Below are 25,650 nucleotides of genomic sequence, written 5' to 3' on the forward strand. Positions count from 1 at the left end.
CCTGACGATTCTGGGAGCTGCTGTACCTGCCCAGGACTGCCCTCCTCTTGGCTTCTTGATCTATGAGAAAAAAACAACTCAATCTGGTTGAGCAACTGCAGGTGGGTATTTGTTATATACAGTGAAAACAACTCTAACTTATACAATGCCCAGACAAGAGTTTGAGCAAACTCTGGGAGATCATGAAGGACAGGGAAGCCTGGCCTGTTGCAGTCCATGGGGTCGCAGAGTCAGACACGACTAAGTGACTGAACAACAACAAAAATCACATCCAAAGAAAGGTCATGGACTTTTGGGTCAGGTCTGAGCCCACACTTAGAGACCTGCTGCTTTGGACAGACATGTCATCCTTCAGGTGAGGGACTTGGGTCCCTGTATTCATTTCCTATCATTGCTGTAACAAATTATCACAAATTTAGGGGCTTAGAAACCACAAATTTGTTCTCTTACAGTTCTAGAGGCAAGTTTTGTCCTAAAATCAAGGTGTTTTGGGGGAAGGAGAGGGTGGGACGAATTAAGAGTAGTACTGACATATATACATTATCATGTGTGAAACAGATAGCTAGTGGGGAGCTGCTGCATAAGAGGGAGCTCAGCTTGCTGCCCTGTGATGAGCTAGAGGGGTGAAATGGTGGGGTGTGGGGGGAAGGCTCAGGAGGTGGGGGATATATGTATACTTACAGTTGATTCACACTGATACGCAGCAGAAACCAACATGATATTGTGTTGGTTACAAGTTAAAAGAACAGATATTAAAAGTTAATTAAAAAGTATTAAAACCTTTTTTAAATTAAACTTTTAAAATTAAAAGTTAAAACAGATGAAAAGTTAAAGCATTAAAAAAGTTTTAAAATTAAAAGTTAAAACAGATATTTGAGAAGTAGGAGTAGGGCAAATATAAATAAAATATTAAAAAAAAACGAGCCTGTAGGGGAGACTCCTTTTCTTCACCTTTTCCAGCTGCCAGAGGCTGCCTGCATTTCTTGGCTCATGACCCCTTCATATTCGAGCCCAGCAGTGCAGCTTTTTCAAATCTCTCTTTCTCACCTCCACTTCTGTGGTCATGTCTTCTCTGACTCTTTTCCTGCCTCCCTCTATCCTTTACAAGGACTCTTGTGGTTAGATCGAGCCCATGTGGGTCATCTAGGATAATCTCTCATTTTAAGATCTTTGGCTTAATCACATCTAAAAAGTCCCCTTTGCCACGTAAGGAAACACATTCACAGGTTCTGGGCAGTAGGGCATGGGCATCTTCAAGGAGCCATTATTCTGTCTCCATAATCTTAGATACAGAAAGCAATTTGCCAAGGTCATGCCCAGCCAGTGGGAGAGGGAGAACGATGTGTGGGCTCACCCCCACAGGCAGAGGTATCCTTTTCCTGCCTCCTCATTTGGCATGAAGCTAAAGCCCAGTCATGCTTCAGGCTGCCCCACTGCTCAGAAACCACTGCTGCCCTCCACTGCCCGCAGAGTCCATCCTCTTGGCTGTGTCTCTCACTCACTGGTACTGGACACATGTTTGATCAGTAGCCTTAAAAGTGTTCCTCTTGTTCTCTGCCCAGTCTTAACTCAAAGGTAAAGATCATACTTTAGACCCTTTTGCACCAGTGGAGTGGGGCGGGGGTGGACTTCCAGATGGCACTAAAGACCCCACCTCCCAATGCAGGAGAGGTAAGAGATGTGGGTTCAATCCCTAGGTTAGGAAGATTCCCTGGAAGAGGGCATAGTAACCCTCTCCAGAATTCTTGGCTTGAAGAATCCCATGGACAGAGAAGCCTGGCTGGCTACCGTCCATAGGGTTGCCAAGAGTCAGGACTGAAGTGACTTAGGAGATACACGCAGGCATGCATGTACCCGTGGGACCCACTGAGCCAAGAGAGTTGAAGTTCAACATGTGGATGATGCATGGCTCATGATGGACCTGGTAGATTATCCAGATCATTCAGTTCCTGTACCCCAGAATCAGGAAGGCAAAAACTACATTTCCCAGACTCCCTTGCAGGTTGGACTAGGTTCCACCAAGCCAGACATGGTGGAAGTGAAATGGAGCCAACAGATGAAAAGAGAGAATCTTCTGAGGGAAAAGTGCATAGGTTTGGTTCTTTGGGGGCAGTACTGTCAGTCCCTGTCATCTTAAGAGCCAAGTGATTGGGCATTTCTCAGAGCTGCATAGCTCTCTGCTGTGCAGTGCTTGAGCTTGGTTCCCCAGTTGCCTTGGAAATCTGTAAGCTCCTTAATGCCCCGTGTGAACATTGTCTGCAATTAAGAACCATGAAAGTGAAAAGTGAAAGTGAAAGTCGCTCAGTTGTGTCCAACTCTCTGTGATCCCATGGACTGTATAGTGCATGGAATTCTCCAGGCCAGAATATGGCAGTGGGTAGCCTTTCCCTTCTCCAGGGGATCTTCCCAACCAAGGGATCAAACCCAGGTCTCCCGCATTGCAGGCGGATTCTTTACCAGCTGAGTTACAATGGAAGCCCAAGAATACTGGAGTGGGTAGCCTATCCCTTCTCTAGCGGATCTTCCCACCCCAGGAATCTAACCGGGGTCTCCTACATCGCAGGCAGATTCCTTACCAACTGAGCTATGAGGGAAGCCCAAGGTCTCATATTCATTTTTCCCTCAATCAGAATGTGAATTCCCAAAGAGCAGGAAGGATATTCCTATTTCTCCTGTAAGGTCAGTAGACTACAGTTTCCTCAGTAAACTTACCAACATGACATGCATGACTCACTGAACTGGGTCCGAGTTCTAATATTCTGATGAATTCTTCATCCTCTCTGTAACTCCAGAGACTGAAACAAAGTGGCCATCGGAATATGGTCTTCTTTTGAAACCTGAAAGCTAACTCAGGCCAAGAGAAGTCAAATTCTTTCAAGTCTCAGCTTAAACACTTGGTCAGAGGGGTGGTCAAGGAAACTCTTCCCCTTTTCTGTCAACTTACTACAAATATGATGTAACATTAAATAGAATGTAAAAATTCATCCAAAAATCTCACTGGGCAAACACGTTGCAATATTCCCATTTCCTTCTCAGCCTTATTCCTATGCATCCTTATTTTTGCAGGCAGGGGTCTACATTGGTGTTTTTTTATTAATTAATTAATTACTTTGGCTCTATTGGATCTTAGTTGCAGCATGTGACATCTTCATTGTGTCATGAAAGATCCTTCCACACGGAGGGGGTGCACAAACTCTCATCGTGGTAAACGGGATTAGCTGCTCCCCAGAATGTGGGAATCTTAGCTCCCCAGCCAGAGATCGAACCTGTGTCCCACGCCTTGCAAGACAGATTCTTTACCACTGGGCCACCAGGGAAGTCCCTACATTCAGTTTTGCATTCTGCTTTTTATATAATGTTATAACACAAGCATGTTCCATGTTGTAACCCAGCCTTCCTTTTTGATGGCACAGTATTTCTTTCAGCAACCATCTTACTTCTTGAGCAATTTTAGTCCCTGTCTTCCAGCTTGTTTTGGCATCACAGCTCATACTGCAGACATGCCTTTAGGTTCCCTTCCTTACCCCTGTTTCTCAGGGGCGCAGGATTATCCGGTCAAAGCATCCAAGTATCGCCATTGCTTTTAGAACTGCGGTCCGGCCAGAGGGTGGGAATATCAATGAGAGTCTTTCCCTGTTCTCATTCATTTTTGTTACTTTTATATAGGTGCCTCCTTGTAGTCCCAACTGGCCTTGCTCTAATTCTCAGGGTGGGGGGGGAGGGTTGGCTGTTTCCCAGGGGGGGTTGTTTTCCCGCTCTTCCTGATCTGTGTCCACGGATCTCCAGTCAAAAGGCTCTCATTTCGGGGAGTGCGGAAAAAGCTCACCTCTCTTCCTGGCTTTGTTCCCCGCCCCGCCCCGCCCCGCCCCGCCCCGCCCCGCCCCTCCAGTCCCAGCCCCAGCCCCAGCCCCGCCCCTCGAACCCCGCCCCAGCCCGCCCCGCCCTCCAGCCCCAGCCCCGCCCCGCCCCACCCCGCGGGGATTGGGACTACACTTCCCAGGAGCCCTTGCGCGGCCACCGCGGCGGCGCGTTAGCCGCCGGTTGGGACGCGAGGGCCCTAGCTGCAGCCGGGGCGGGCCGCGATGGCTGCGTGGGGCGAGCGGCTGGCGGGCGTGCGCGGGGTGCTGCTGGACATCTCTGGCGTCTTATTGGACGGTGGTGAGGGCGGCGGCGCGGCGATCGCCGGCTCCGTGGAGGCGGTGGCGAGGTGAGTGGGCCGTGCTGGGCGCCGGGCGCTGAGCTCAGCGGGGTCCCGAGGGCCTCCGGCCCGGGGCGGGCGGGGGACGGGGCGGGGCTCCTGCTGCTGCTCTGGCCCCGCCCCGCGGGGTAAGCGGAGGGCCGGCCCCCGGGACCCAGGACCGGATTGCGCCAGGGGTCCGGCACACCTGGGCGATCATGGGGCTCTGCTGGTTAGAGTTCCTCCAGTGTCCAGCAGGGCAGCTCCTTGCTGCTGAGTCCTTGGAATAGGGCTAGTCTGAGGAGTTAGGATATGCTAAGTGTGTAGTCCACAGCGGATTTAAAGACTTAGTGTTCAGTTCAGTCGCTCAGTCGTGTCCGACTCTATGCGACCCCATGGACTGCAGCACACCAGGCCTCCCTATCTATCACCAACTCCCGGAGTTTACCCAAACATGTCTATTGAGTCGGTGATGCCATCCAGCCATCTCATCCTCTGTCGTCCCCTTCTCCTCCTGCCTTCAATCTTTCCCAGCATCAGGGTCTTTTTCAATGAGTCACTTCTTTCAATCAGGTGGCCAAAGTATTGGAGTTTCAGCTTCAGCATCAGTCCTTCCAATGAATATTCAGGACTGATTTCCTTTAGGATGGACTGGTTGAATCTCCTTGCAGTCCAAGGGATTCTCAAGAGTCTTCTCCAACACCACAGTTCAAAAGCATCAATTCTTTGGCGCTCAGCTTTCTTTATAGTCCAACTCTCACATCCATACATGACTACTGGAAAAACCATAGCTTTGACTAGACAGACCTTTGTTGGCAAAGTAATGTCTCTGCTTTTTAATATGCTGTCTAGGTTGATCATAACTTTTCTTCCAAGGAGGAAGTGTCTTAATATCATGGCTGCAGTCAGCATCTGCAGTGATTTTGGAGCCCCCAAAATAAAGTCTGTCACTGTTTCCACTGTTTCCCCATCTATTTGCCATGAAGTGATGGGACCGGATGCCATGATCTTAGTTTTCTGAATGTTGAGTTTTAAGCCAACTTTTTCACTCTCCTTTTTTACTTTCATCAAGAGGCTCTTTAGTTCTTCTTCGCTTTCTGCCGTTAAGTGTGGTATCATCTGCATATCTGATGTTATTGATATCTCTTCCGGCAATCTTGATTCCAGCTTGTGCGTCATCCAGCCCAGCATTTCTCATGATATACTTTGCATATAAGTGAGAAAAAGACTTACTGAGAAAAATGTAAAAAGTTCATTATATCGTTTTGTATTGGTTACATGTTTGAAATGATAGTAATTTGAATATGTTAGGCTAAATAAAATATATTTAATAATTCCACCTGCTTCTTTTGATCTTTGTTATTGTGGTTACCAGAAAACTTTAAATTACTTGTGGCCGGCATTATGATTCGGTTGGACTGCACTGAACGTCTTCTTAGACGGTAGGAGGGCATCTTGCCCATTAGTCATATGCACCGAGGACACTGCCAGGACTGCCGGTGGCACCACTGGACCCCGGGCTTTGTAATTGCCATTGGCGTCTCAGAACCAGAAAGTAAGAGGGTCCATCGTGGTGAAGGGAAGGAGGAAGTGCCTTCCAGCTGGGGGGAACAGTGGCTTCAAAACCTGAGGAGGAGAGCTTGGCAGGTTCCCCTTCACAGAACTGAAGAGTGTGCGAGGACTGGAGAGTGGCAGGGCCTGGCTACAGTGGGCCTTGCAAGTCAGGCAGAGCTGTTTGGATTCCATCCTGAGGAATGCAGGGAAAAGTCACTGAAGATTTTAGGCAGGAGTGTCATGGAATCTGATTTATGTTTTAAAGAAATTAAAATATAGAAAGTGAAAGTATATAAGTACCAGGTTCCCTGGTGGCTCAGATGGTGAAGAATCTGCCTGCAGTGCGGGAGGCCCAGCTTCAATCCCTGGGTCAGGACGATACCCTGGAGAAGGAAACGGCAACCCATTCTGAGATTCTTGCCTGGCAGACTACAGGCAGATCCTGGCAGGCTACAGACCATGGGGTTGCAAAGAGTCGGACACGACTGAGCAACTAACAGTTTAGTTTTATACAAGTACCAAATGAAAACAGGAGAGATTCCCTTTGAAATCTGGGAATGGGAGAAGAAACTTTCTAGCTTTGCCTCAAAATCTAGACTCTTATCTTACATTGCTCGTGGAAGATGCATTTGGCGTGACCTATTAGCATCTGCCTCATACGTGAGAAATGACGTAGGTGGGAGGGCGTTTGTGGTAGTGCCTTGTGAGATAGCAAAAGACTAGAAACATCTCAACTGTCCATCACAAGGGGCGTGTTACAGTCTCAGTCTATCAATGAAGTTCTGTGCTGTATAAAGAATGAGCACCCCTGCCGTGTAGGCGTCCCATGTAGACGGGACGTGCTCTGTACTGTCTTTTGGGTGGAAAAGGTAGGAATGCAAGCATGAATTCCTGCTGGTATGTTTGCATAAAGAAGCTGGAGGGAAGAACTTCACTGTGTGAAGAGCTGGGGTGGTTGCGGGAAGGTGTGGGAACAAGACTCTTCCCTGGCTAACTTCGTATATAAACATTTTTACATATTTTTGAACCATGTGGATATATTTTCCTGTTCAGGATACCAAAAAAGGAGTATTTTCTGAATTTTGTCTCAGTAAAGCTGGAAAAAATGCCACATTTCCCTACCCCCACCCCTACCCCCACCAACTCTTTTAAGAAGATCTCTGTCTGCAAAGCGCAGAAATAGCTGTCTGTGGGGCAGACGGCAGGGCTCCAGAGGAAGCAGGGAGCAGCCAGCTGCGAGATCCTTGTGTGGTCCAGGGAGACAGGAAGGGGCATGGGCTAGTGGGTGGAGATGAAGAGAAGCGGGGGAACTTAAGAGACCTTTTGGGAGCAGGACCAATGGGACCTTGGCCCACTGGATGTATGGGATATCGTGGGGTCCAGGGAGAAGATGAAGTGAAGAAGGGCTCTGGTGTTGGACTGCAGCACCAATGAGATGCTGAGATGGTACTGATGAGATGGAGAGGGGCCAGAGGGGGTGCAGGCAGGTGCCATGACGGCTCTTGACGCAGTGCCTGGCTCATGGTAGACCCCAGGAGTATGCCATTTAAATCTCACTTCCCATGTTCATATAGGAATTCCTGTTGTATGTGCTTTTAATTATTTTAAAATCAGGGCCGCTTAAAAACATCTTTACATTAAAGTAAAATACTCATCTCTTCTCCTGAGGCGGGTGTAGTTTCCCATTTTCAGTTATTTTCAATAGCGCTGCCACAAACATTCTAGAACATGTCTTTGGTGAATGCATGGTTGCGTTTCTGCTGGGCACAGACCCAGGGGTGGACTTGCCGATCCTAAGATAGGCCTATAATCGTCGCTAGAAGATGCTGTCGGGTCATTTCCCAAAGTGGTGTATGTGAGCGTCCCCGTGGCTCTTTTCCTCACAAACACATGGGTTTGTGAGTCCTCGGCATCTTCGCAAGGTCGTTTTTGCTTCTAGAAACCGGAGACATAAAGGAGGTCAAGGATATGGACAGAGCCTCAGTCCCGTCCGTCTACCTTCTGCGGAGGAGCACAGAGTGGCTTCAGCAATGGCCTTGGAGGAGGTCGGGCTGATTGTGAGCGCTTGCTTTCCAGTCAGTAGCAATGGCCTTGGAGGAGGTCGGGCTGATTGTGAGCACTTGCTTTCCAGTCAGTAGCATTGGTCTGGGGTGCACCCTTCCTGGGTCAGTGTGGCTCCAGGGATCCCTCAGGGAGCACTTCCTCTGTTCTGGGTATCCATGTTGCTCCGTCCCCTGCTGCTGGGAGGCGGCTGTTATCTCCCTTGGTCAGCTGAAGCCACTGCGGCCCAGGGCTGGCCCAGGGCTCACCAGGTCTACGCTGGGATGGCCTTGGGACCATGGGAACGTAGGTCCGCCCCACTCCTACCTTCTGTGCTGGACCTGAGCGTAGAGTCCTTTGAGGGAGACACGGGTATTGAAAAAGGGCGGGGGTCTTCTCTCCAGCAGCCTCCCCAGGTGGTGCTCCCCTGACACGCTGTCCCACAGTCTGCCCACACCCCTGGGTGTGACTCTAAGGGGGGTGATCTCTGCTTCATTAACCACAAAGGGTTTGGACTGGTGTCCCCCCCAGTAGACCCCCGGGAGGTTTTTGTCTTAAAGGAAAGGAAAAGTGAAGTCGCTCAGTTGTGTCTGACTCTTTGAGACCCCATGGACTGTAGCCCACCAGGCTCCTCCATCCATGGGATTTTCCAGGCAAGGGTACTGGAGTGGGTTGCCATTTCCTTCTTCAGGGGATCTTCTCGACCCAGGGATCAAACCTGGGTCTCCCACATTGCAGTCAGACGCTTTACAGTCTGAGCCACCAGGGAAGCCTCATTTTGTCTTGGTCTGCTTTAATTCAACTGATTTATCTAACTGGAGTGTCTCTGGTAGCAGCAACACTGTATCAATCTAGCAGCCATATAATAGCAGGCTATAGGAATAGTCCTCAAATGCATCCCAGCTGAGAGGGGAGAAGTGCCTTCCCCATAAGGCGCGGGATCGTTTCCGGTGATTGACCATCATGTTGCCCAGCGGCCTGGAGAAGGAGGCCTGGAGATCTGAATCACCCTGGGGCTCCCTGGCATAAGACCACACCATGTCCCCACAACTCTTTCCCACCCACCAGGGCGTTCCCAAGGGACCTATGTAGCCCCCTTCTCTCCCTCCGCCCACCTCACCCCCATGCTCCCAGTTACATAGACTTCGGGTGGATTTTCCCCTGACCAGCCCCTTAGCAGCCCAGCATCCACAGAACCGGGGCCCCCCCACCCCACACAGCAGCATCCTCTGGCTCAAGATCCTTTTCTCTCTAAAGACTAGGCCCCTCCACTCAGGCCCAGGCCTCCCATGGCCAACTGATCACATTCAGGCCCAAGGGAGCGGCCCCTACCCTCCTGTGGGTGCCGCCGGAGCCCCGTGTCCAGACCCTCCTGGCGGCGAGTGTGTGTGGATCCCCTCACCAGTAAAATCTGCCTGCTCCTGGAGTGTCCCTGGGGATGTCAGACTTTGGGACATGCTTCCCTGGTGGCCCAGAGGTTAAAGCATCTGCCTGCAATGCGGGAGACCTGGGTTCCATCCCTGGGTGGGGAAGATCCCCTGGAGAAGGAAAGGCAACCCATTCCAGTATTCTTGCCTGTAGAATCCCATGGAAGGAGGAGCCTGGTGGGCTACAGTCCACGGGGTCACAAAGAGTCAGGCACGACTTCACTTTCACTTTCACTTTTCCCTCTCATAGTGGCTGAGCCAGGAATAGGCTCTCCTGGCGGGCAGGCCCTGCCTTGCTGGCCTCGGTGGAGACCGCTGGGCTTACATCACTTTTTGTAGTTGCTTTGCAGCCACACCCTGCCCTCTCTGGGCTCCTTGATATGCGAGGCTGGCTTTGAAGTCGCAGGGAGCTCAGAGGAAGTTCCTGGGGTGAGATCAGAGCCTCAGCAATGATGGGGTCCCCAGGACCCTGGGGGGTGTTTGCCTCCGTGACGGCTCCCTATCGCCATGGGTGCCCAAACAGCACCTTCTGTTCTGGAAACCCTGGAGCGGGGTAGGCGACTCGCCACTCCTCTTCCTAGCTGTCCGTGGTGACAGGTGTCCTTAGCTTTTGAAAAAATTCCCACCTTTTGGGGGATACAGAGCATATGGGGAATATCAACTCTTCTTTTTAAGATGCTGTTGTTGTTTAATCGCTAAGTCATGTCCGACTCTTTGCATCCCCATGGACTTTAGCCTATCAGGCTCCTCTGTCTGTGAGATTCTCCAGGCAAGAATACTGGAGTGGGTTGCCATGGGATGGAACCTGAGTCAGATTCTTTACCACTGAGCCACCGGGGAAGTCCTTTTAAGACAACATGGACCACAATAATAGCATCACTGGTGATGGACGGGAGGCCTGCGATGTCCCAGGTAGATGTTTGACCACACAAACTACCTTCACAACCAGCCCGTTTCAAAGCAGAGCCTGAGGCTCAGAGAGTTTCGGAAACTGGCACAAATGGGAAAAGTCATTGAGCCGGGACTACCTCCTCTGCACCCCCGAAGCCCCGCCCACCAGACTCCAAGCCCCAGTTTTCCCTGCAGTACTTCACGGCTTCTCATCAAAGATGCACTTGTTCATTTTTTCGTTCACATATTTGTCAAGTGCTTTTGGTGGCTCAGCTGGTGAAGATTCCACCTGCAATGCAGGAGATGTGGGTTTGATCCCTGGGTTGGGAAGATCCCCTGGAGAAGGGAAAGGCTACCCGCTGCAGTATTCTGACCTGGAGAATTCCATGGACTGTATAGTCCATGAGGTCGCAAAGAGTTGGACACGACTGAGCAACTTTCACTCCTCACTTTTCTTCATACTAGGCTTCCCCAGTGACTCAGATGGTAAAGAATCTGCCTGGAATGCAGGAAACCCAGGTTCGATCCCCGGGATGGGAAAAATCCCCTGGAGACGGGAAAGGCTACCCACTCCAGTATTCTTGCCTGGAGAATTCCATGGACAGAGGAGCCTGGTGGGCAGCCCGTAGGGTCACAAAGAGTCAGACGCAACTGAGCAACCCACACTTTCACTTTCACATTCTTTCCTGCTAGAAACACAGCCGGAGGCACTGGGACAGGGGCAGGGAGTGGGGCAGGTGGAAGTCCCTGCTCCCAGCGGGGCTGACCATCCAGTCTGGGGAGAGCAGCATAAACAGCACCCAGAAGGTGAGTGTCAGGGGGAGAGAGACTGAGCCGAGGTCGGGGAGCCCGGCCACGTGGAACCGGTGACTTGTAAGCGGGGCTCTGGACCTGTCCTCTGGGCCAGTAGCATCCCAGATGGGAGAGCAGGCAGTCCAGGCCTCCTGGAGCCGCCAGGTGGGCCAGGTGGGGCCCGCTTACTGCCCCAGGGCTTATGATGGGCGTGGTCCCGGGACATCTGTAACCGGCCTGGGTCCCCCCCGGCAGGCCACTTATTGGAGTCCATTCTTGGGCAGTTGGGCTCCCCAAGGGGAGCCATTCAGAGGCAGGGCGTGGCACAGCGGGGGCTGCCCCGCACAAAGGGAGCCCCAGAGGCATCTGCATGTGAAAGGCAGGGAGGGGGGCATTTACTGCATCCTGTCTCAGGCACTAAAGCACAGCTGCGGGGGCCCCCTCAGCCCAGCCTTTTTGCAGCAGCGGAAGGAAGCAGGGCCCGCCTTGGCCGAGCAGCCTCATAAAGCAATCGCCACCCGGGACTCACAGACCCGCGGCCGCTGCTTCCAAATGTGCACACAAGCCCCGTGACCCTGTGAAAGTCAGGATCCGCCCCTCAGGCCTTAAGGCCCGAGGATCAGGGCCAGGGGGCTTGTCTGAAGCTCGGCTTCCTTGATGGTCAGCTCCGCCCCCACCTCGCTCCATCAGACCCCACGGACACAGCCAACCGGTAGTGGCTCCCTGTGTCCCCTCGCCCCATCCCCCAGGTGTGGCCCAGCGCCTGCCGGAGGGGCTCTTGAGGCCCTCAGAGTTTCGGGCCGCTTGTTCTGAGTTCAGAGCCAGAAACAGCTCTGCTGAGTCAGCCCGGACTTTGGACAAGGGGCATTTGTCCGGAATGCCCCGTCTCCGTGCTGCTGATGTCAGGGGCTGACTTCAGAGCTGGGGGCCCCCGGTGGGGGGGGCGAGTGCACAGTGATGCCCTCCCAGGCTCAGTGCTTGTTGCATAACGTCTACAGTTTTAATCTTCACGAGCCAGAGGTGCTTCCTTCTTGTGAACAGTCCCACTCAGTGCCTGAATGGAGGCGGGGTGGGGGGCAGGCTGGGACTTGCTCAGAGAGCGGGAGTCAGCACCCCTGCCGAGGCAGGTGCCACACCCCGCAAGAAGATAGGAGTTTGCTCTGGCGGGCGGGGACCTGGGTCTGACTCCCAGCCCAAAGCTGTGGTTGTAATGTGGTCTCCGGCAAGTTCCTTAGGCTTTCTGTGCGTCCATTTCATCTCCTGGAAGCTGTTGTAACTGCCCTTGGGGCTGTCCATCCTGGGTGTCCCGGGGACGTCTGGCAGGACAGCCAGCCTCGGTTCCCCCCACACCCCCACCTTCACTGGTTGAACTTTGCCCTCTTTGTTATCGGTTGCTTCAGCTCACCTGCTGTCTCCATCTGCTGTCCCAGGTGCCCTGAGCATCTGGCTTCCTGTCCAGTTGCCTGCCTCGAGGGCCTGAATGTCCCCAACACCCAGCCCTGGGCCTGCCAGAGGTGTGGTTGTCTTTGTTACCACCATCGTCATTCACGGAGCATTTGCAACGTGCTTCAGAACAGTCCTGTCAAGTAGCTTCTGCTAGTGCCCCATTTTACAGAGGTGGAAACTGAGGTTGGAGAGGGTTAGGTGACAAGCCTTGGTCTCACACAGGGACAGGGTGGTGGAGGTGCTGTGGGTGTGTCTGCTTCCCAAGCTGAGGCCCCCTCACCCCAAGAATACCCGGCCTCTGTCCCCTGCAGTGCCCAGCCCGTGACCAGCCAGTGACCACATCAGGGGAGAACTGACTGGCAGCTGACCTTCCAAGGCTGGGGAGTGGTCCACAGACCCCTTAGCTCCTGAAAACGTGTCTTTTAAGCGCCCGTGTCCCTCTGGGCCTCAGTCTCCCCCTCTGTAAAAGGAACCACCAAACTGGACAGTCTCCAAGTCTCCTCTGGTTTGTGGATTCCCTTGCATCTGATTCTAAATTTCGTTTATCTAACTAGTAAAGCGATGCTGTGAGTTTGGCGTGGCTCTCTGATCAGAGCTCAGAGGCTCAGGCAAGTCAGAGCGAGAACTCACTGGATGGCAGAGGGGGCGGCCCCAGGCGGGGAAGGTGTGCCACATGTTTCGTAAGGACCCTGGCTCTGGGCCTGCCCGACGTTTCTATTTGACTGTCCCCCTCCTTCTCCCCGTCCCTCTGAGGTCACTGGCTGGCTGGTCCACACTGAGCCTCAGCCAGGGCCACCTGCATGCGTCACTGCCTGTGTTCTCTCCTCTCCGTCCAGACTTTGGACTCCCACTTCTTGCCTGGACTCTTGACGACACACTGCGCCCAGCAGAGGGCCAGATGGAGAGTGGGCAGGGACCTCCCCGGACCCCGCAGCGGGCCGTGCAGGCTGGCCGGAAGATCTGCTCTGGTGGAAAGAAGCGGGAGGTGCAGCAGGCCCAGCTGGTGCTGCTGGCAAAGGCTTCCCGCAGCCCTGTGTTCACGGCCCCGGTGATGTCAGCATGTGCTAGGGCTCCTCTTGGGCCCCCTGTGCCCCTCCCCCCCGAAGAGCTGGGAGGCTGGGCACTACCCCATCTCATGGCTGGGATTTCAGACCCCCGAGTCTGGCCCAGGGGTGCCTGGCGCAGGGCTTATGCACGGTACAGCTGGACCTCAGCCGGGAAGCCAGACCCCCTTCTCAAGTGGCAGAAGCCCTTCTGTCGGTGCTCCCTGACCCCGAGCTCATGCCCATTCATCTGGGCACATGGGGAGCTGGGCCGGGTTCCTCCCTGAATCAACGTGGCTGCCCCTTGGTGTGTGGGAATGATGGTATTTTTATTTTTTTCCTTCTTCTTCCTTCCTTCTTCCCTCCCTCATCCTTTCTCTTTCTCCCTCTCCCTGCCACCTCCCTCCTTTCCTTTCTTTTTTTTTTTAAATGACTGTATTTCTCTGCTGCAGGACTGCCCCTGCTCTGCACATGTGCTCCCACGTGACCCTATGATAAAATAGCAAGTCCTTAGAACAAATAGGCCCTTTGCACATTTCGATTTTCCCAATGTGTGCAGTCCGTCTCCGTGGCTTTCCAAAAGGGAAGCAGCCACAGATCTCAATGTCAGACAGTGGCTGGCGCTGCCGTGGAGCCCCGCCATGTAACAAAGATCCGGAGGCCGAGAGATGGGGCAACCGGGACTCCTGTTCTCTGAGGATCTCCACTGGGCGCTGCCGCCCGGGTTTCAGTTCATACTGACTGCCCCCCAGGGTGTTGGGGTGTCCTTTCCTTCTCTTGGAAACCCAAACCACAGAGATTCATTTATCTGCAGCTGTGGCCATTTTTGATGGAAAGAGGGGCTTCTCTCCACCAGGTAGTGGTGGAGAGTTGAGTTGTGGCCCCCGCGGTGGGGGCGCAGAGCAGGCAGTGTGGGTCAGGGAGGCGGGAATGTGGGGAACATGCTCTTCCCCTCCCCTCCTTCCACCCCCTCCTGGTGTGTTTCTCCTGTCTCATGTCAGCGCTCCGGGCCGCTGGACGTGGAGATGGTCCCTGGTAGAGACTTCAGCCTGGGGTGGGCCTGTGGACCTCACACAGCTCTTGTGAAGACCAGCCCAGTTTAGTTCAGTTCAGTCTCTCAGTCGTGTCCGACTCTTTGCAACCCCATGAACCGCAGCACGCCAGGCCTCCCTGTCTGCCACCAACTCCCGGAGTCCACCCATACTCATGTCCATCGAGTCGGTGATGCCATCCAACCATTTCATCCTCTGTCATCCTCTTCTCCTCCTGCCCTCAATCTTTCCCAGCATCAGGGTCTTTTCAAATGAGTCAGTTTTTCGCATCAGGTGGCCAAAGTATTGGAGTTTCAGCTTCAACATCAGTCCTTCCAATGAACACCCAGGACTGATCTCCTTTAGGATGGACTGGTTGGATCTCCTTGCAGTCCAAGGGACTTTCAAGAGTCTTCTCCAACACCACAGTTCAAAAGCATCAATTCTTCGGCACTCAGCTTTCTTTATAGTCCAACTCTCACATCCATGCATGACTACTGGAAAAACCACATGGCCTTGACTAGGCGGACCTTTGTTGACAAATTAATGTCTCTGCTTTTTAATATGGTGTCTAGGTTGGTCATAACTTTCCTTCCAAGGAGTAAGCATCTTCTAATTTCATGGCTGCAATCACCATCTGCAGTGATTTTGGAGCCCAGAAAGATAAAGTCAGCTACTGTTTCCACTGTTTACCCATCTATTTGCCGTGAAGTGATGGGACTTGATGCCATGATCTTTGTTTTCTGAATGTTGAGCTTTAAACCAACTTTTTCACTCTCCTCTTTCATTTTCATCAAGAGGCCTTTTAGTTCTTCTTCGCTTTCTGCCATAAGGGTGGTGTCATCTGCATATCTGAGGTTATTGATATTTCTCTTGGCAATCTTGATTCCAGCTTGTACTTCATCCAGCCCAACGTTTCTCATGATGTACTCTGCATATAAGTTAAATAAGCAGGGAGACAATATACAGCCTGGATGTACTCCTTTCCCGATTGGAACCAATCTGTTGTTCCATGAAGACCAGCCTAGGGGCATGTAAATTAAAGGACATGGACCCTGCTTTCTCTGTGGTCGGGAGACGTCACCATCCTCTACCCTCGTTTGTTGCTTCAAGTTCAACCTGCAAGCCTGCAGCCTTCCCTACCCGCTCAGGAGCCCACCCAGCTTGAGGCCTCCTCTCCTTCACCATCCTGTGAGGGGTCCCTCTCCTCAGGATGGTAATAAGGTTTGGCATCACCATCAGCCTGGCCTTTCAGACCCCACCTCACCCCACCCCCGTCAGTAGGACCCAGCCCTTGCTCCTGGGAGGCCCAGGTGTAGGAGCTGTGGACGGGAGGGCCTGCTAGCAGCGGGGACCTCTCTGCTTGGTGATGGGGCGGCTGGAGCATGGTGGGGGTGGGCCCTGCCTGCTCTGGGCATTGGGGGCAGGGAGCGGGGTCAGGGAACAAGATCGGGAGCCTGTCTACTAGCCACTTACTGGCCGACGTTCTCCACACACGCTGAGCGAGCTTTGACCGTGGGCCAGGCCCAAGCCGGCACCTCGAAGATCTCCCTGTAGCTTCAGCACGTGAGGCTGTTATCATCCCATCTTCTGGATGAAGAAACTGAGCCCCAGGGAGAAGAAATAGCTTGTGGAGGTACCACAGCCCATAGTCATCAGGCCCTGGAACACCTCCCAGTTGCTCCTTGACCTCCTGGCCTCCTGCTCAGTATTAGAGCATCTTTCATATGCATTTGTCCCACGGCTGCAGGAAGGCACGAGTTGCCCTGCGTCTCGTCCTACTGTCTACCCGTCTGGACTCACGAGGGTCCACTGTGCTCTCCCTAACCCTAACCCTAACAGACGCTGAAGCAGTGCTCCCCACGGGCAGGATTGCAGTGAGCCCTCCCGAGGTTCTCTGGGTGCTAGAATGACCTGGTTCCATTAGAATTTGGATCACTTAAGTGCTTCTCACAGAAAAGCACTGCCGTGTTTCAAGATCTGTGAAAGCCAAGTAGGACCGACTCTGCCTGGGAGGGGACAGAAGTCTGGGGGGCCTTCCTGGAGGAAGGGACAAACGAACCAGGCTCTGAAGGATACGTAGGATTTACCATAGGGGATGGGTGACGGCAAAGACTCAGGGTGATGGCAAAGACTCAGGGTGATGGCGAGGGCCTTCGGGGTCAGATGATGGTGAGAGGTGGCTGGGGTGGGGTGGGGACAGAGCTTGGAGGGGCCTTCCCCAGGGCAGCCTCCTTGCCCCTGTCCAGCTCCTCTGTGGTGAGCCCAGAGGGCACGAGGTGGTGGAGCTGTGCCAAGGTCAGCCAGGATGTCCAGTAATCGTCCCAGCACTCTACCTGCTACCAAGCGATAATGAGAGGGTTTCCATTATTTTCGGGTGAGCGCCCCTGGCAGATGCCGACAGCTAGCAGATGTGTGAGGTCCAAGGTGATTTGCAAGGGACCCGCTCATGTGATGCTCAGTAATGGCATCATGCGACACTGTCACTCAGAGCTTGTCCCAGCCTCCAGGAGGAGGTAAAGGTCAGTTCAAAGAGCCAGTACGCCCACGGGAAGTAGGGGCAAGTCCCCACCCGCTCTGGGAGGGGTCCAGGGAGGCACAGGGGACTGAGAACGTGGCCGCGGTCTCAGAGGGGACGTCCGGCCGGAGCCCTGCTCTGGCTGCCAGGGCCCTGTGGTACGCCCTCTGTCCCCAGGGTTCCAGGGTGTTGGGGGACGGGAAGGCCTGGCCTGTCCTGGAGCTGGGCCCAGCCCAATGCCGATGTCCCTGGGGCTCGCTGCCCTTGGGAGGCCCATGGCAGGCTCTGCCACAGCCCTGAAGCCACGCCTGGCTCCCTCTCTCCTGACATTGGGTTCGTGTGTTCCAGGCCGTTCAAGGCTGAATCTGATATTAAGCAGTGACCCCTCCAAGAGACACCAAGGCTTTGGCTCCTCCACTGTCTTAGTCTGCCGGAACAGAGTACCACAAGCTGGGGGGCTCAGTGACAGAGGTTTATCTGCCCCTAGTCCTGAAGTCTGGGTGTCCGAGATCGAGGTGCCCTAGGGTGGGTTTTTTGGGGGGAGCCCTCTTCTCGGCTTGCTAGGCGGCCCCCTTCGACTGTGCCCTGACGTGGCCTCCTCTCTGTGGTTGCAGAGGGATCCCTGGCGTCTCTGGCTGTGATTCTGTCCTGTCCCGGCCCCACCCTTTCATCCTCTCCTAACCTTCGTTTCCCTCCCGAGGGGGTCAGCCTACGAGATGAGGGGCGGGACACAGTTGAGCCAAGAGCGGCTCGCACGCTGTTTGACCTTCTCAGGTCTCTGCCTCCTGGAGCTCCTGTTTTCTCATCCCTGGGACGGGCTTCTGGTTCTCGTCTCCATAGCTCGCAGACTCAATTTGGCAGGTGCTTAACGCCTTGTGTGCTCCAGGCTCCTGGCCCTGGGGGTGCATGTGGGGGACACAGGGTGTCCAAAGGGGGCTCTGCCCTCAAGGGGTGAGGATGACATCGGATCACAGATACCGACCCCCAGGGCAAGGCTGAATGTAATGTATTCATCCTTTACTATTTTTAATAATAATAATGAATAATGCTTTAGGGCTTCCTTGATGGTTCAGTGGTTAAAAAAATCTACCTACAATGCAGAAGACACAGGAGATGATGGTTCGATCCCTGGGTCGGGAAGATCCCCTGGAGGAGAAAATGGCAACCCACGCCGGTATTCTTACCTGGAGAATCCCATGGACAGAGGAGCCTGGCAGGCTACAGTCCGAAGGGTTGCAAAGAGTCAGACAGGACCGAGCATGTACGCATCCATCCAACCAGTACTTTTTTTACTTTTAGTAATTAAGGAAAATGAAGAGATGACCTGGGGCTCATGCCAGAAAGTGAAAAGAGGGTGTGGTCAGGGACATGAATGGACAGACCTGTGGTGAGGGGCCTTCCCCGAGCATTTCCCACTGCTGTCCAGGGGCTGATTCAGTCCTAAAACTAGTAATTTTATTTTATTTTTAATTGGAGGATAATTACTTTACAACATCGTGTTGGTTTCTGCCATACAACAGCATGAATCAGCCACAGGTGTACATATGTCCCCTCCCTCTTCTACCTCCCTCCCACCCCACCCCACCCCACCCCACCCCTCTAGGTGGTCACAGAGCCCCAGTTTGAGTTCCCTGGGTCATACAGCAAATTCCCACTGGCTATCTGTTTTACATATGGTAGTCTATGGGGTCGCACAGAGTCGGACACGACTGAAGCGACTTAGCAGCAGCAGCAGCAGTATAGAGGTTTCCGTGTTGCTTTCTCCATTTGAGTACTTTTGATTTTAAAGCACTGTGTCTCCAGTAAACGTACGTTGTGTGTCGGTGGAGAACAGCGTCTGCGGTGAGTTGTGTTGTTTACCTGTGTTTCATGGGCATCGGAGCTGTGTTTGGAATAGCAGCTGCGAGGTCCTGTCATCTCACCGTCACACCGAGTGCTCACTGTTCTGAGAAGGTCACATCGTAATCCATTAGCAATAATTAGTCCCCCGGCGCCCGCTGCCTTCTTCCCTCAACTGCTCCATTAACTTGGGTGCGGATCGCACATCCCAGGCGCCAATCCGTGGAAGATCTGTCCGTAATATACAAGGTGATGCTATTAGTTACAATATATTAACTGCCTAATTTAAAAATACAAAAGCTGTCTTTATGAAGGGCAATTAACCACTAAGCGTAATTGATAATTCATAACCCCCTGATTAGGAAAGGCAAATACTGAGAAAGGACTGAATCACCTGGGCTGCTGGTTGCACGACATTGTCAGCCTCTCCGTCTGCGTTTGTTCGCCCTGTCAGTAGGGCCTGACGTTTCTTCCCAGGTCTCACCTGTCGGCTGCGGCGCCTGGGGGGTCTGGAGGCTCACCGTCACGTGGGAGTGCGTGTCTTCACCACCGCGTGGGGTGCAGTGAAGGGGGTGCAGGCTCAGGGCCCCCTCAGGGGAAGTAGTAGGCGTGGTCCTAAGGCAGAGTGCCTCTCACCAGCTGTCATCTGGACTTGCCATCACTCAGTCACTCAGCAAACGCTTGTCAGGGGCCTCCTGTGGGCCCCGCCATCAGACCTCGTTCCTGATCTCATGGAGCACGCGAGTCCGGGAGAGAGACGCTGAACAAGTGCAGACATGAGATGGTTGGAGATACGGGTTAGTGTCAGAAAGAAAAGCAGCCTAGAGACAGAGTGGGCAGCGTCGCCCAGATGGTCGGAGAAGGTGACGTTGGACAGACCCTTCACCTTTTCCCTAGGGTTTCTCGGACCTCCTGACTTGCAGCCTGGTGACTTCCATGGCCCTCCCATGCCATGGCCCGGGATGCATCCAGGGAGGGCCCCGTGTGCTCCGGACCAGGCCAGGTAGCCGGCCCGCTGGCCCCCTTGCTATTGCAGGGTCCCCCTTCCTTCTGGGGGTCCCTGTTCCTTTGTCTCCTTGCTTCCCTTCCAGTCTCAGCTCCAGAGCTGTCTCCTCCCCGGGGAGGCCTCCTGTCCTGCCCACATTGCCTGGCCGTCCTGTCTCCTCACCTCTTTGGTCTTTCCCGTCACCTCTCGTCCTGATTCCAGTGCCCCTCCTCTGTGCAGTCTCCCACCTTACGCATCGACTGAGGGTCTGGGGTCAGAGAGCCCGCCTGCGGGCACTGCGGCATGTCCATGTGCCAGTCAGTAGGTGCTCAGTCGCTGTTGGCAGAAGGGTTCAGTGTTATTTCCCTGGCTTCTCTCTGGGCGTCGGCTTTTGTGACTTGGCCTTCGCAGAGCCTGCCCGGGTGCAGCGGGGCTGCAGGGCCTCCCGTGAGCCCGGACAGGCTGTCGGAGCTGCTGACGCCGCGGGCATCCCCGGCTCCTGTCCCGTTAGCTCGCCCGTGCACCCGATGCCTCTGTCTGGCCGACCTGTCTTCAGTGACAGCGGCGAGACAGCACACTTCAGGCGTGGTCCCCGGCCTTTGCGTTTTGGAGAAATGTGGACACTCAGGGGTCAGCTCAGGTGCTCAGTGGAGATGCTCACTGGTGGCAGGGCCCGGAGGGGTGGCCGGGACGCTCAGAGGGGACCTCCACCAGGCTGAGCAGCGTGGTGCGGTGAGGTGCGGGGAGGTGTCGAGTGGGTCCCGGGAGGCGGGCGGATTGGCACGTGTGAAGAGGCGGTGTGTCCCGGGTGGAGGGGCATGGCCGTGAGCCAGGCAGAAGCAGAGGTCACGTGGGAACTCGGGGCGTCTCAGGTGTGCCGAGCTCAGCGAGGATGAGAAGGGTCTTCTCCAGCTCAGAAACCCCAGGGTCCGGTAAGGCTGTCGAGGCCCAGTTCAGGGGCCCGTGGAGACCCGGCTTGCTCTGGACTGTTCCCCTGGAGAAGAAGCACCCATCCACGCCCCTCCCCGGGCGGCCGGGCTGCCTGCTGACAGCCCCCTCCCCGGCCTGTCTCCCCTCTGCAGGCTGAAACGGTCCCGGCTGAAGGTGAGATTTTGCACCAATGAGTCGCAGAAGTCGCAGGCAGACCTGGTGGGGCTGCTGCGGCAGCTGGGCTTCGACGTCTCCGAGGGCGAGGTGACCTCCCCAGTCCCCGCCGCCTGCCTGATCCTGCAGCAGCGAGGCCTGCGGCCACACCTGCTCGTCCACGATGGTAGGCCCCCCTTGGGCCGCTGGGGGGGTGAAGGCGCCCCCTTTCCAGCTGGGGGCTGGGGAGGACACAGAGGGAGCACCTGGCCCTTGTTAGACCCGTGGGCCTTGGTGCTGGGACCCTGGCCCCATCCATCCTGGCATCATCCTGGGCCCAGGGGTCGGGGTGGTGGTGGGTGGTGGTCAGAGGCAGGGTCCATATGGCTCCTTGGAGGCAGGAAAACCCTGAGTCTGTTTTCTGTGATCCAGGATGGAGCAAGGTGGCATGAAATTGTCAAGGGGGCAAGATTTTATCCTCTGGGGTCTGTGTCTGTGTGTGTGTGAGAGAGAGAGAGATAGACAGACAAATAGAACAGATGCAAAGTTAGGTCTGTAGGTTTCGGAACCGTATTTGTAAAAACCAGCCCCACGTGCTGGCTAATGGCACAGGTTTACTTGCTAACATCAGTCTGAAGGCAAGGACAGAGTCCCTTTGACCCTCAGCTGGGAGTTTTGCTGAAATGAAGAAGAAAGAACAGTATTACCTGGCACCTTCTGAATATTTAAAAAGAAGAGACAATACATGCTTCAGAATTCAGGACACCTTTCTGTTGTTGTCTTCCTGCTTTCTTCCTCTGCGCTTGGCGTTGTTATTTACAAACCTGCGGCAGAGGCAAGCACGCTTTTCTACCCCTGGACAGGGGTAGGGGACTCCCAGAAATGGAGAGAGCTCCTGAAGGTCTGGAGGCCGAGTCCACAGCTCTGGCGCCAGTTGAGGGCGACATGCCCAGCCTTTGGAAACTGTTTTTCTCGAAATGCTTCCTCTGTGATCTGGGATCCTTGCCAGTGTCTTTAGAACAGGTCCTTAAAGAAGCAGAAAGATTTAAGAGAGAAAAACCTCCCCTCCCCGGGGCAGGGGCAGAGGGAGGGGTCGGGGTGGACCTACCAGAGATGAGAGGGAAACTCAGCGTTCCCCTTGAAGACAACGTTCATCAGTGAGTCCAAGAGGCAGATGTTGGAGCTCAAGAAGCTGTGGGGGAAGCCAGGCACCCTTCGTCACCTGTACTCTTGCGTCTGTGTTTTGCATATGTGTCCCTGTCTTTTCAATCGTTTTCAGGTTTTATTGTCGATGAATTCCACCTCCCCCTCCCCAACTTTTTGTTATGAGGATTTTCAAACAGACAGCAAAGCTGAAATAATTTTATTTGGAATATTTGTTTGCCCTTCACCTTGACTTTACCAATGACATTTTGCCATGTTTTCTATATGAGACATCTCCCCATCCCTCCATCCATCTATCCACCTTTATCTTTCTGATGCATCTCAAAGTCTCTTGCAGACTTTGGTGGTGGTGGTTATTCCTAAGTCATTCAGTTGTGTCCAATTCTTTGCGATCCCATGGACTGTAGCCTGCTAGGCTCCTCTGTCCATGGGATTTCTCAGGCAAGAACACTGGAGTGGATTGCTATGCCCTCCTCCAGGGGATCTTCCCGACCCAGGGATCAAACCCTTCTCTCTCCCTCTTTTCAGGAGTCCGCTCGGAATTTGATCAGATCGACACGTCCAACCCAAACTGTGTCGTAATTGCAGACGCTGGAGAAGGCTTTTCTTATCAAAACATGAATAAAGCTTTCCAGGTGCTCATGGAGCTGGAAAACCCTGTGCTCTTCGCACTGGGAAAAGGGTAAGTCAGCTGGGGGGGGAGTCGTTTCCGGCCACTCCGGGCGATGCTCCATGGGTCTCTCTGACTTAAGGAATCAGCAGAGAAGCTAGGAAGGGTGGGCATGGGGTGGACGCAGTGTGGTTCCTTCTTCCTTCCCTCTCCTTTTCTTGCCTTTTCCCCATCATTTCGTCATCCCTGTCTTTTGATAATTTTTGAGCAGAGACCTGGTCTTCAGCTGGTTGGTTAGGCTTCCCCATGACCACAAGGCTGGGAGTGGCTGGGGGCAGGGGCGGGTCACTGCAGAGGAGACCCCTGGAGATCAGGGTGGCCGTCCCGAGTTTCCTTCATTGTCACAGGACACAGCACAGCGCTGATGGGTTGTGCCAAGGAGACGGACGCCCGAGCAGTGAAAATAGGCTTGAGGGCCTGTGGGCTCTTGTCTGGGCCCCACACCTCTGGTCGCGGAGCAGCCTGTCAGCTTCTGATTTTGTCACCAACGTGTTCGTCCGAGTCTGCAGCCTGGGCCTCACCGTCTCTTTCAAAACACTGTGTTGATTATTTCTCTTAACCTCTTTTATCACCAAGAACAACACATCTTCACTGAAGAAAAACTGTTGAATACAGATGAGTGAAAAGAGGAAAAGAGCATTTTCAGTCCCACTTCAGGAGAGAACAGCAGTCAGCATTTTTGTGTGTGTCCTTCCCAGCAGTTTTCTGTGCAGAAATCATTACGCGTGGTGTGTTCACAGCATCAGTATCTAACTCAACCTAGTTCTGCCTTGCGGTTTTAGTGGTTCACCGGATATTTTGTGAACCACTTTGCATATAATAGGGCTTCCCTCGTAGCTCAGGGGGTAAAGAATCCACCTGCAATGCGGGAGCCCCAAGTTTAATCCCTGGGTTGGGAAGATCCCCTGGAGGAGGGAATGGCAGTCCACTCCAGTACTCTTGCCTGGAGAATCCTATGGACAGAGGAGCCTGGAGGGCTACAGTCCACGGGGTCGCAAAGAGGCAGACGTAACTGAGTGACTAACACTTCCATGTGAGAAGTAGATGTCTCTGCAGCGAGGTTATTCCTGTTAATTTTTTTTACAGGCTCTCCTGGAGTTGTAGGTTGTTTCTGATTTTCTCCCTGAGTAAGGCCGTGATCAGCCTCTTTCTGGCATTTCGGGTGAGGTGTGTTTTTTGAGGTTCTTCGTGCATGTTGCCAAGTTGCTTTCCAGAAAGCGATGCAGGTTTCTTCTGTCCCCCATGGAAGCAGCACTAGGGTTTTAGAGTCACAGGGGTGCTGTGGAACCCGACCCCAGCGTTGTGTGCAGGGCAGGAATTCTGTGGCTGTCTCTGGGGCAGCCTTTCCCAGCTTAGGTGCTTCTGGTGACTGGGGACTTCCTACCTCTGCTTGCTGAACAGGGGTGGCTATTCCAGTAGACATGAGGGGGCCTTTTTATCTGGCTGCTGGCCATTGCTAAGCCTTCTGTGTAGTTCACCGTGTTTAGTTCTGACCACGACACTGTGAGCTGTGGGCAGCATCATTGCCATTGTGCAGATGGGTGTATCAAGGCACAGGGAGGTGAGGTAGGCCACGGTCACCCCATCGGTCAGTGCAGGGGTGGCCAGGAGTGCTTCCAGAGCCTGAGCTCTGTCACTTTTCGGCTCCATTCTGGAGCAGGTTTTGGGTCCACACAAGATCTTAAGTTTTTTTGAGGTCGTTTTAAAAATTGGAAGACTTTACGTAAAATAACTGGATTTCTGGATTCTCTTGAAACATCAGAAGATCTGAGGGTACTCGCCCCACATTCCCGAATGCGCTGCCGCTCGGTGGAGCCACTGGTCCCTCAGCTCTGGTGCTGCGGAGACCCCACTGTGACCTCCTGCCCATCTCCAGTCTTCAGGGTCGGCTGACGTTCATCTTGTACCAAGAGAAATATTGTACATCTTGTACAGTAGAGAAATATTTCTTCATGGCTGTGCTTCTTTTAAAATAGGCAAGTGAAAGAGATTTAAAGAAAGAGAAGATACGTTTCTCTTGTTGCTGTTGTTCAGTTGCTAACTCCTGTCCAGCTCTTTGCAACCCCACGGACTGCAGCATACCAGGCTTCCTTGTCCTTCTTTATCTCCCAAAGTTTTGCTCAAACTCATGTCCATCGAGTCGGTGATGCCATCTAACCATCTCATCCTCTGTTGTCCCCTTCTCCTCCTGTCTTCAGTCTTTCTCAGCATCAGGGTCTTTTCCAATGAGTCAGTTCTTCGCATCAGGTGGCCAAAGTATTAGAGCTTCAGCTTCAGCATTAGTCCTTCCAATGAATATTCAGGACTGATCTCCTTTAGGATGGACTGGTTGGATCTCCTTACAATCCAAGGGACTCCCAAGAGTCTTCTCTAACACCACAGTTCGAAAGCATCAATTCTTTGGCACTCAGTCTTCTTTATGGTCCAACGCTCACATCCATACATGACTACTGGAAAGAACATAGCTTTGACTAGACGGACCTTTGTCTTGCTGCAAATATTCCAGTGTGTTTATCATGCAAAAAATTGTATCCTGTGTTAGTCAGTGGTCTCCAGAGAAACAGAACCAACTGGGTGTGGTGATGTATATACAAACAGTTCTTGACTTAGCAGTGGTTCAAATGATAACTTTTCGATTTGGTTATGGTATGAAAGTTATGCATGGTCAGAAAAACTACTTCTAATTTTGAATTCTGATCCTTTCCCACATGCAATGCAGTCCTCTCTTGTGATGCAGGGCAGATGCTGGGCACTGGCTGTTCCCGGGCAGCCACATGACCACGAGGGTCAACAGCTAATACATGTACGAACATTCTGTACCCAGACCACCATTCTGAGTTTCACTTTCAGTAATAAATTACATGAGATATTCAGTGCTTTATTATAAAATAGACTTTGTGTCAGATGATTCTGCCCAACTATAGGCTAATATAAGTGTTCTGAGTACATTTAAAGTAGGCTGGGCTTATTAAATGCATTTTTTAAAAAAT

At 53.2% G+C, this 25,650-nt stretch overlaps 1 protein-coding gene across 5 annotated transcripts in view; it reads left to right on the forward strand.

Annotated features, from left to right (window-relative positions):
- Nucleotides 1-4,002: 4,002 nt before the first annotated feature.
- Nucleotides 4,003-25,650, forward strand: part of LOC102413256 (phospholysine phosphohistidine inorganic pyrophosphate phosphatase) — a 127,023-nt gene continuing 105,375 nt past the window's right edge. For 3 of the 5 annotated variants that reach the window (XM_045164206.1, XM_045164205.1, XM_025274396.2), the window contains exons 1-3: nucleotides 4,004-4,207; nucleotides 20,826-21,013; nucleotides 22,519-22,672. In XM_045164206.1, coding sequence (XP_045020141.1) covers nucleotides 4,083-4,207; nucleotides 20,826-21,013; nucleotides 22,519-22,672 — 467 coding nt within the window. In that variant the 5' untranslated portion in view covers nucleotides 4,004-4,082. Of the gene's footprint in view, nucleotides 4,208-20,825; nucleotides 21,014-22,518; nucleotides 22,673-25,650 lie in introns of all 5 variants that reach the window. The other 2 variants (XM_045164204.1, XM_025274393.2) reach the window with 2 other exon arrangements.

The sequence above is a fragment of the Bubalus bubalis genome, chromosome 23, assembly GCF_019923935.1.
Source record: "Bubalus bubalis isolate 160015118507 breed Murrah chromosome 23, NDDB_SH_1, whole genome shotgun sequence".
Classification (NCBI taxonomy): domain Eukaryota; kingdom Metazoa; phylum Chordata; class Mammalia; order Artiodactyla; family Bovidae; genus Bubalus; species Bubalus bubalis.